At 36.7% G+C, this 12,053-nt stretch overlaps 1 protein-coding gene across 7 annotated transcripts in view; it reads left to right on the plus strand.

Annotated features, from left to right (window-relative positions):
* LOC128019902 (dachshund homolog 1) overlaps window positions 1-12,053 on the plus strand; it is a 103,420-nt gene that overhangs the window by 70,088 nt on the left and 21,279 nt on the right. For all 7 annotated transcript variants that reach the window (XM_052606241.1, XM_052606242.1, XM_052606240.1 and 4 more), the window contains exons 4-6: window positions 3,089-3,261; window positions 3,570-3,705; window positions 4,775-4,909. In XM_052606241.1, the coding sequence (XP_052462201.1) occupies window positions 3,089-3,261; window positions 3,570-3,705; window positions 4,775-4,909 (444 nt within the window). The remainder of the gene's footprint in view (window positions 1-3,088; window positions 3,262-3,569; window positions 3,706-4,774; window positions 4,910-12,053) is intronic.

A 12,053-nucleotide genomic window follows, 5' to 3' on the forward strand; every position in this document is an offset into this window, starting at 1 on the left:
TCCTCTTCCATTTCAGAGAAGGTAAATAGCAAAGATGGACAGCTTCATTAGACAGCATCTGTGGAGCAGGCAGGGCGGATTGTCGCTTAAATAGTGGGCTTTTACTGGAGGGCTAACCAGCGACCTCCGATCAATTACAGCTGACATTATTGTTTGTTGTGAGCTCTTCCAGGACAGAGGAGTAGAGGCAGAATGGGCCCAGGCTCTGCTGAAAATGTAATTTTCCTCCTCTTTTGCTTTCATTCCACAAACAATAAATCACTCAGTTGAAGAGATAATAAAGTGCCAAGTAGGAGCTGGTTTAATTTTTGTCAAGGGAAAGCTTCCTCCCTCACAGGATAGTGCAGGGTGCTAGTGCTTAGAAAGCCAGCTTTCACAAGACAATGGCTGCTTCAGACTGTCTCTTTTTAAGGATCAGTGGAATCAAAGTTCATCTGCTTGACAATAATATCTCAGTTCTTCATTCATGCAAACTGTAAGTTCAAAAAGAGTAGCAATGACAGGACGCTCCTAAAAAAAAAAAAAAAAAAAAAAAAACTTTTTTGCTTACTTAAAATGTACAGTATTAAAATTGTAATTAATTCAGACTATTTTATTTTATTTTTTTACTGTAGTTTAAAATCAGGTATATTATGTGGTTTAACTGTTATCTATCTATCTATCTATCTATCTATCTATCTATCTATCTATCTATCTATCTATCTATCTATCTATCTATCTATCAGTCTGTCTGTCTGTCTGGTATTCATAGTAACTAATTTTTGGTTGATGGTTACACCTCTCTTAAAAAAATAATTATTTGCCTTCACCCTTCAGAGAGTATGACATTTATATTTCCCTAATTTCTAATGCATTCTCAGGACCCTACTGGAAGTTTGAACTAACACAAATCATCTGAATCTTTACGTCTTGAAATAAGTATAAATTAGCTGCTCAGGTGTCTTAGAATTTGATTTTTGATTTTGTCCTTGAGAAATTAAATGATATGCAACACAACAAAATAAAGGTGTCTTTATAAAACAAAAACAAAATCTTTATTAAGAAGTTAAATTAATTAATATAGTAAAATGGCCTTGATAGTGGCTTGAGTTTTTCTTTCCCTCCAACAAAAGAGGGAAAAAATCAGTTGATGAGCAATGCAACTGTTTCATCATGCATCTGGATTCCAGACATCCACAGTTCATTGCCTTTCAGTCTGTCTGAAAAGCCTTAGTGGACCTCTTTTTGTTTGTATCATGTTTTCTTATGCTTTTCAATAGGCCATTATGGCTGAAACATCACTTAAGGATGGCGGAACATGAAAGGAGGTGGGACGGGGGGAGAGAGGGAGAGAGAGATTAGGCCCCTGAGAGCAGTCTGCTACTGTAAGCCTGCAGTCATTCACACATGCAGAGTTCTGCTTGGTGGAAGTCGGTCAACACAACAGACATTCACCACCGGGTTGATAAAGGATGCCCATTTAAATGACAAAAGCAAAGTCATTTCAGACTTTAATACGTTTCTCATCTCTCTTGTAAATGTTGATTCCCTGAAATCCAGTCAGATCTTCTTGAGCGAATCACAAAGGCATGCCGGCACTCAACCGGCTTTCGAAAGCTCTGAAAGGTAGATACGTGCATGAATGCCTCTCTCAATTTGTTGCGACGTGGCGCAGTAAGTATCCTGCAATCACACGCTGGCACCGTGGCAGGTTTTAATTGAGTCCGGTCCTGCGAGCGGTAATTGATTCAGACTCGGCACTCGAGGAGCGACGCCTTTACAAGGTGCTGCTTGGCCTCTCGTTCTTTAATCTCCGCCTCCTTTTTAATGTCGGGGAATGTGTTTTCCCTGTGCATCTGCTGGTCATCTTTCTTATGGAAATGTACAATGCTTCTCCGAGGAGCGGTGACACTGAAGCCCCCTTCCCCATCATCCCCCTTTTTTTTCTTTTTCGTTATATTTTTCTGAAGTAGACTGTCTCACAGCCCCTGGCCACTGATATTTTGCACAAAAACAGCTCGCTGGATTATCCCTTTGTGTCTCCCGTTACCTTGAGCCGGGCAATAAAGGGGAAGTGTGGGACAGAGCAGGGGCCGCCCACTCGCTCAATCGGATCCACTGCGAACACTCAAGTTGTCTTTCAAGCACTCGAGTCGCGCCTTTGACCGCCTGAGACCAAGATTTCTCTTAGTTACTTTTGATCCTTTAGTTCAAAGTCAGGAGTGGGAGTGAGTGGGTCTTTAGTTCAGGGACACACACCAGTCTGTGACCTTATTTGTGTGCATATGTCCTTTGAAAATGCGGGACAGCTTCCTTTCTACCCATTTAATCACTGTCTAAGAATGTAGCACAGTTCGCCTTATAGTTATATATATAGTTTAACAGTACGTTCACATGGTCTCCTGCAGGATCTTGGTTTTCTCATCAAAATACTTTATATGTCTTAATTATTTAAATCCCATGTAGCTATAAAGGACTTGAAAATAAATGACACTATAAATGCACTCTTATACAAGTAATGAAGTTTCTGGCACAAATACTCATAATTACCTTGCAGGCATCTCATGATACACACTTAGTTTTAATTGGCTCGTTTTTGCTCATTTTAACTAATGCCTTTCATGTTTGCCTTATTTTTCTGCAGATATTTTGAATGCATTTCTATTAATGGTAAAACATTTCCATAATTTTTCCCTTTCCCAACATTATAAAGATTAGTTTAACTTTCCCAATTATTAGGGTATTATGAGTGTAATGCTATATATTATTAACACCCATATGTATTATTAACAACGAAAGTGAATATTTATGTTTCTAATGACCATAATGGCTTGAAAATGCTGCACTTATTTATTTTTTATAATCGTCAGATAGCTTTAATATATTACAGTATCTAATGTGATGATTATTATTTAATGAATATTTACTCTGCAAGCCACAGTGCTTGCACAATAAGTCACGTGTGAATAATTCATAGCGTTTCTCTTTTAAATCTTCCTCCCTTCTTCAGCAGTATGCTTTCTTTTCTGTCACACACACGTCTTCTTTTGCACACAACTTAATGCCAGAAATGATTAATTAATCAGCTGCTCTCCTCTCTCATCTTCAGGCTTGGAACTGCCGTTTATGATGATGCCCCACCCCCTGATCCCTGTCAGCCTGCCTCCCGCATCCGTCACCATGGCAATGAGTCAGATGAACCACCTCAGCACCATCGCCAATATGGCCGCCGCAGCACAGGGACAGAGTGCCCCATCCCGAATGGTGACATCAGTGATTAAGGTAACCCACGGCGCCGTTCTCTCATTGTGTCGTGCACATCTCTCATCAGCCATTGAGGGGAGGTGGAGGGGGCTGGGTGGTGCGTGATCCGTGCTTTCATACGGCATTGCAGGGAGCAGTCAGTCAGACAATAGCCTGGGAAAGAAAGCAAGGAAAGGATGCAGAAGGGGTGGGGGAGGCAGTGTCTCAAAAAAAAAAAAAAAAAAAAAAAAACTGACGCTTGTGTGTACGTGGAAGTGTGTTGCTGAAAAGAGTGTGTAATGTAATGGCCACCCTGGCTGTGTCTGTTTTTCCTGTTGGCTGTGCAGGAACGGGTCCCCGACAGTCCCTCCCCTGTTCCCTCTCTGGAAGACGGCAGGAGGCCGGGGAGCCGTCCCTCATCCCAGCGCAGCAGCAGCGTCTCCAGCTCTCCCGCACACACAGAGAGCTCCTCCGACAGAATGCGTATGTTCACCTCATAAATCTATCTCCCACTCTCTTTGTCTCTCAATTTCTCTTCCTCATCTCTTCCAGTGTCTCCACACAACGGCGCAAGCGTGTTCAAGAGCTACTAAATACCACAATAAAATTGCCTCTTGTTAATGTGCGTCCCTCCCCGCTTTCTGTGTTTTCAACAGATGGCAAAAAAAGATATTAGTCGTCTTTTTTAATTTTAAATTTCGATCTGGTTCATGATGTGCAAAGACAGACCTCAAATGTCTTCATCATTAGCAATGTCATTAAATAAAAACAATGTATTTAATCACTTGAGAGAGCCTGCATGTATGTTTCTTGTCATCTCTGAAATATGCTACCATTTTTTATTATGTTATTCTGGTAGCAGTATCTTAACAAGTGACTCTTTGTTTTAATTCAAAACTCATTTGAGGTCAAAAAATTGCGTTGAAAATATGGGATTTGTACCTAGAAATAGATTATTTTAAAGAATTGAAGAATTTCTAATATTTATGATGCAAAATAAATAAGACTTTTAGGCATATTAATAAGACTATGCTCAATTTCTAAGCCACAAGTCAAATTAAAGTTAATTCATTTCCAGTACTATTGTCATTGAAGCAAACCCCATTGTTTAATAAGTAAGATAACTCTTTACTTGTTTGCCTTTTTTGTTTTGAATAATGCTAAAAATATAATTTGTAGTGAAGACATTTTATAAAAAAATACTTTTAGTAGGGGTTTCAGACGATCACATTTTTTTGGTAAAGTGGCATTTATTTATACACAGTTTTTTTTTTTTTTTCTCATCTCAGATGTTATAGAGAATTGCACTGAGAATTTGCACACGCCAGACAGAGTGGCAAATGTGATTTTGATTGCCTGGTGCATTGATTTGGAGATGAGGTACACCACAAGTCACAAACAGTTGAGAGCCAAGGACGTATTCACCTTCTCTAGCCACTGGATGACAAGGGCTCTTTTCAACTCAAATCATTATTTATCACTTGAGGTGTTTTGTGTTGTCGATTGAGAGTGTGTGGAGATGGGAATAATGTGTCTCTGTGTTCTCTCAAAGCTGTGCATCAGAATGGACTGTCAATGAACCAGGCTTTACTGGGCCTGTCTCCCAGCATCTTACCTGGGCCTAAAGAGGGCGATCTGGCTACTCATGACATCAGCCACGAGGCCAAGAGAATGCACCTGGAGAAAGGTCAGAGTTCAGTACATTACAAAGAAAATGTTTGAGAAATACTTTTGAGTATGACACTGCAGTGCATGAAATCATGTTTCTGTGATACTCAAAACAATCTCTCCCTGGTACAGCCATATGGTAACATGTTTTTTTTTTTTTTTTAAGGAAATAAATGAATACTTTAATTAATACAAGGATGCATAGAAATATCCAAAAGTAACAGAAATCTTTTGTAACGTTGTAAATGTCTTCGCTATTTAAAATAAATTGCTCTTTTGAACTTCCTTTTCATCAAAGAATCCTGAAAAAACATTATTCCAATTTCCACAAAAATATTAAGCTGCACAATTGTTTTTAACATTGATATTAATGAGAAATGTTTACACCGCATGTTAGAATGATTTATAAAATATATTTAAATACCTTTTTTTTTAAAAAAAATGTAATTCTATTTCACAATATTACTGAACAATCTCACAAAGGTATGAACAGAAATAAATGAATATATGAAAATATGTACAATTTAAACATTGATTATATTTATCAGATGCCTTTTTACAGAAATTCATCCAAACAAATCTATCAAAATATTTCCAGCTTTTGAATAGAAAGTTGAAGAGATATTAGCTTTTGACAAATGTATATACTTTTAACAATTTACTTTGGTCTGGCAAAAAAAAAAAAAAAAAAAAAAAAAAAAATGTCCTTTCACATCCTTTGCACTAAACACAAATTGAAGCAAATAATAGATTTGAGAATTCTCTCCAGGCGGAAGGCAGGGCTGGGGAAGTGTTAGAGAGGGTGATAATGACATTAAAACCACGGTGGAAATCACTGGGCTGCACATCTCCTGCTGGATCTGCCCGGAGAGGAGGCGCTGTGTAGGTCTATCTCATAGACCAAGCAAGCCTGTGAATCAAAGTAATTAGCATGATTATATGAATTTACAGGTCAGACCTTAGGTGTTATGGGTGGGGAGTGGAGATGAGGTGTTTGTGTGGATCTTTGGGGGATTGGTGTGTGATGTCGATATGTTTTGTTCAGTCTCAATCTAATGTTTCTAGTGACTGATTGTGTGCTGTACAGTATGTCTGGATTGACGCCACTGATATCTTGGCCTGTTCGTGATAACATTATCACAACACTTGTGTTTCCGCAGAACATTTTTTTCTTGTTGTTCCCCAATAGTGATGTGGGGATGAATCTGTCTAATCCCCCAGCACGCCATGGTTTCACCAACCCCTTTAGATATCAATTGAGCTAGATTGGTCATGATTTCCTCAGACTGAGTGAAAATCCACATTTTCTATCTACATCGCCGCTGCATTATCATTCAGACGCTTGGCATGCTTAATATGTCACTCCTCTTGATTAGAATCCAAAGCTCTCTAACGTGTGCGGCAAAGGTCTCGGGCTGTGGAAAACATTTTTATAAAATAATCCATTAATGCAGAGGAGTGCAACTAAATTAGTTACCAATTTGCTGAGCATGAATTAATGAACAGAGCTTCTCCTGGCTCCCAGAGTTGTAATTTTCATAATAACCTCAGACCTTTATTTGGCAGGTTGTTTAGTTTTTTCGTTTGAAGGTTTTCATTAGTCTAATGAGGACTGTGCAAGGGCGAGCAGTCAGCACAATTTACATGAGGAAGCTATCATAATAAATGAGGCAATTTGAATAACATGCACAGGTTTATGCCGCGAGATGAGAGAGATCGTGGTGCCGGATCTGGAGGTAACCAATACATTAGACCAACTAATAACCAAAGTAATCCCAATAAAAGCCTTAAGTGAAGGGAATAAAATTAATGATAGATATATTGAACTGTAATGATATGATACATGATGCATTAGATTAATAAAATAAATGTGCTCAATTGTTAAAGAGGAGGGGCTCGTCTGGCTTGGCCTGCTTTTGTTTATGGCACCCTTTTTAATTAGGGTTGTTCATTGGATCAGTTTGTTTAGACAAATGAGATTACATTCCAATGGTTTAATGATATTTCACCACTTGTTTGGTCTTTACGGTCGTGGCAGAGCGTTAAATTAATGCCACGACGTACACTTTCACTTCAGTGCAAAATATTACGTTTGAGGTGTCGATGTCACCTGTATCCAACCAGGCTAATGGTAGTAGATGAGTTCGGGACAGTTTTTGTGTCTTGTCCATTTAGATAATCATTTCACGTTTTGAAAGAGTACTGTTGTGATATTTCTTTATTGCAAAAGTTCAGTATACAAGACATTCATGTTAAGTTGCTTACATTTTAGAAACAATATTGACTTTTACTTATGTATTTTTGTTTTGTCAATGGAAAATAGTTCCAAACAAATTTAAAACTGAATTGTTGCTTGTATTTAGGCAATGCACAGTACTGATGTTGTGTTTCTAAATCAATCAGAAATGAATAAATTTGTTTCAGTACATGATTAAATGACAACAACAGTTAACAAAAATCAATATAAAGTAGCTTAATTTTTAGACATAATATAGTTGTACTAAGTGCAATATTGAGTAAATGATTCAATGACTCACACAATTGTTTTGTTTGTTGCTATGGATGAAGCAATACTGAGTAAATGATTCAATTAATAATTTTATATATATATATATATTAGTGCTGTCAAAATTAGCGCGTTAACGCATTCGATTAATTTGAAATATTTAACGCGTTAAAAAAAAATAACGCAATTAACGCGGTTGCAGTTTTTTTATTTCCAGTTGTGGCCTATGTGTGTTCAACGTGCAAAGAAATATGGTTAAGACCAAGGAAGGACTTTTAGACGGAAAGTTTCAGTATAAAACTCTGCCGGATTACTCTTCAGTCTGCCACAAGAAACAGCAACATTAAAATCATGAACTCAAATGTCATTGTTTAAAAAAAAAAAAAAAAACAATGACTGTAACAGTGCGTAAATCAGACCTTTCTGTAACGCTAACGTTAATAAGCTTATACGAAAATAACGAAATAATTGTGTAGCGGAGTATTTTTTGTACACAGTGCCGCGAACTGTCAATCACTCCTGTACGCGTGCATCACTGTCCTCCTCAGCTGCAGCAACTTGCGCTCTCTCTCTTCATCAAGCTTTAAAACAAAAAGGGGACAAAAAGATCATATTGTCTTTGTGCATAGGCTATAGATTAATTAGATAAATGAATATCTAAATTTGTGCCTTGCCGTCTACGGTATTTTTTAAGAACTTAGAAAAAAGATGCTGCAGCCAATGAACAGCCAGCGGGGGCTGCAGGACGACTCAACCTACGCAGACAGTTTTTAATGTTTATCAGACAATTAATACTCAAGATTTTGCTTTAGTATAACTCACAACGAGTTTCACACACCTTCTCCGGCCACGTTGAGTTGTTGACACTTAACAGTGGGAAAGCGACACATGCACTATTCACTTGTATAACTTAAGGGTGAATGGGTAATGTAGTTTCTGCTCTGGGTGGGATGAATTAGGAAGCTTGCATTGTGAAGGGCGCTCTGAAAATCGGCAGTGCAGGTAAAAGATTAAAACCTCTATTAAAACAGATGTCCAAATGAGCGTACCGGTATGCTACAAGCACGTTCTGGGCGCACGGAGAGGTGGCGGTATGCTCAAGAGCTATATTTGGAAGTGGCGGTACTGAGTACCAGTGCGTACCGGCCCACTTAAAGCACTGGCAATGACTATACTTTGGAATTTTTTTGCAGTCCACTTAGAATTCAACATGGAAATCATTTTTGTTTTTTATTGGCATTGATTGTTTTGAAATTCAAATGGTACTTACATGCCTGTGTTTTTATTTCTGTAATAAATATGGCTTTCAAGCCAACAGTTAATTTGGAGGATATTGATGGTTTATTGCAGGTATGTTGTTTACATGAGAAAATCTGTGTTACAAGTTAAACAAAAATTCCAATAAACAATCATATTTTGAATTTAAATAGTTTCTTTGTCTTGAGTTTACATTAATTATTTACATTTTACATTTACATATCCAAAAAGTTTCAGTCTTTTAATTGCGATTAATCGCGATTAATCGCGATTAATTTTAAAAAATTGTGCGATTAATTAGTTAATTTTTTTTAATCGATTGACAGCACTAATATATATATATATATATATATATATATATATATATATATATATATATATATATATATATATATATATATATATATATATATGTCTGTGTGTTTGAACAAATCAATTTAGTGAATGATTCAGTAACGCACTCTTATACTGAATTAATCAGTGTTTTTCAAAGTAGCGGTTAAGTTGAATGATTTGACTTATTAAGAAAGACACTTGTCAATGTTATAATAGCACAATGCTATCACTCTGGGTTAATAAATAAAAAGTTAAATAAAATAATACATCATTGCTATATGTGTTACAGTCATGGACTTCCATTCCTTTTAGTATTCCTTATTTGGTCAGTTTCCGTTCCTTATTTAGTTAATTGATTACTCCCCACCTGTTTCCATTTCTCTCATTACTTTCTATGTGTTTAAATACCCTGTCTGTTTCATTCCAGTTTGTCCGCTATTATTCTACGTTACATTTGATCATTTAATGTTTGAAGATGATCTGTGTTTGGTTGTGCCCCCTGTTCTCCTGTGGATCATTAAAATAACTCTTTATATATCTTCTTCCTTATGCTATTATCTACATACCAGCACATTTGTAACAACATAGAGTTCTTTATTTCTGTTCTTTTTTGCCAGCATTTCTCTGGCAGTAGAAGTAGACAGATTTAAGTGGCACCTCACCTTGAAGTGAAGCAAAAAGGCGAACAGTTCGCTCATATTTATTATAAAGTCTGGACTAATTGAATTACAACACAAAAGGAATCTGTCAGAATAGTTTTTGACAGGCCTCGCTCTTGTGAAACAGCAGGTAGTTGACAAACAAGGAAATTTGAAAGGCTCTAAAGCCTTTGGCAGTAAACTCATTTTGGACATCAAACATTTAACATGGTTCCTCTCCTTGGGGGAGCCGCTCGTGAATATATCCACATATGGGGGGGGGGGGGGGAGCTGTAGCTTAGCTTCGCACAATAACAACACTAGAAAAGTAATTTATGGGATAATAACTGCAAACAGTTTCTGTTGCCCAAAGGAATGGTAGAGGCTTATTTTTACCAAATGAGAGCTGCTCTCACATAAATTATTCTTGTATTATTGATCATCACAGATGAGTCACATTTGATGACACTGATGATTGGCAATGTGATGTTGATGCACCATGGCATGTATTTAGTTATGCAAAATTTGATTTGTGTACTTTATTGTAACACATTTTTTAATAATGATTCAAATTGTGCTTCTAAAAAAGGAAAAAACTACTTCACAAAACTGATCACAAAATATTTTTTTCTTTTCTTTTCGTTTTTATGAAGTCTACATAAAGCATCACTTCTTGTTGAGTATTGCTACAAATAATCTTGATGAGTGTACGTATATATGATTACCCTTTCCCCTTTTTGTAGTTACCATGTTATTCAAATTCCTAAATGACTACGTCCTCATCACAGGCATATTGTGAAACCTTGAAATAACACCCTACCATAACCAAGTCTCCCTATTGACAGTACATCATGACTTTGGTTATGCGAGTGATTGATACATACACCCCCTCCTCTGAATTCAGCATTCAATGTTCGTGGAATAAACAGATCTGATTTGGCCAAACAGACAAGTGCAGGGATGCAGTCAAATGAATAATGGAGCATGGCAGCCGCAGTATCACGCCAATAATTTGCCAGCTGGTCAGTGAATGGCAAAGCATGTGTTAGCCATTATATGATTTCATCATAAACTACCTCATCCCCAAAAACATCAAAAGACATGAAATAAAAGTTCTTTGCTTTTAAAAACTCATATCAAAGAGAAAAAGGGGAATAATTAAACAAAATTGTGGTGTATAAAAACCATGCTTTCATTATTTTATAGTTAGTCTGATTGCATGTAACATTGCATTTGTGTATTGTAACTTGCAGATGTACTAACATTATAGGATCTTAGATTTTTCAAGTTTCCTGACATTAAATTTAATAGATTTGAAGAGAGTGGGAAAATCTACTGTTTTTTTTTTTTTCCTGGCAGAACTAGATATTGTTCTTGCAGTGCAAGAATGGAAACTCATTAGATTGCTTTGCTGATGTAATTGTCTTCACAAACCCCAAGGACAGAGGCTTTATTTCACTGAGAGCATAACACTTGAGAACTAATCTGGCTAATTTCACTTAGTGTACTGCAGGAAATTGTACAAATCCTGTGGACCTTTTGAGCAAAGTAAACATGATGTTTGATTCATACTGTATCAAATAACGTGTTAAAAGGCATGATTATGGAAAAGGGAGATGTTCTCCACTATATTTGACTGTAAATACAGAAAATACTAGAGAGAAAAATAAAGTTGAATTGTTAGATTTGATACAGGAGGGAGATGTAAAATCATAGTTAAAAGAAATAAATTCAAAGTGTTCTTTATATTGTTTTGTTTTATTATTTTCTGTGGCAGAAACATTAACCTTAAAAGGTTATTTAAAAGGTAGGAATTTAAAAGGTAGTATTACAAATTACTTCCTAAATCACTTTTGATTGACTGCATAACAAGCATTATTTGTAATGTATTACACTGATTTTTTTTAATACATGCAGGTGTCTGATCATTTAGTTTGTTGGAGAAAGAAACCAGAACTCAAAACTATTGAGCGAGGAATACGGTTGCCATTGTGGCAGTTTTATCACCACCATCTTACATCGTTATAGAGACATTGGTTTTTTGCTTAGCAAACGTGTTACTTATAACACACTCTGGTTCTTTAACCTCATGTCAGATCACAGTAAACTTGCAAACTCTCCTTTCATCAGACATACTTGCTTTCCAAGCATGTTTTCTATCGCCTTTTTAAGTGTCTTTGTGGTTCTGGCTTCAAAAGTGAAACGGACTGAGGCTTGTGCTGACTTGGCCGACTTTTCTTAAGACAAAAGGCTGGATCATTAGCCATGGGGATCTGAAATGTGATTTAGCAGACACTCACTGTGTATGATCAAACAACTTGTCAGTGTGTTCCGTCGAAATGAAGGGGTGGAAAAAGAAAGAAAATAAAAATTCAATAGAGGATCAATCAAGTTTGCGAGCAGCGAAACAAATAGTGCTGATGATG

The sequence above is a fragment of the Carassius gibelio genome, chromosome A9 (genome assembly GCF_023724105.1).
Source record: "Carassius gibelio isolate Cgi1373 ecotype wild population from Czech Republic chromosome A9, carGib1.2-hapl.c, whole genome shotgun sequence".
NCBI lineage: Eukaryota > Metazoa > Chordata > Actinopteri > Cypriniformes > Cyprinidae > Carassius > Carassius gibelio.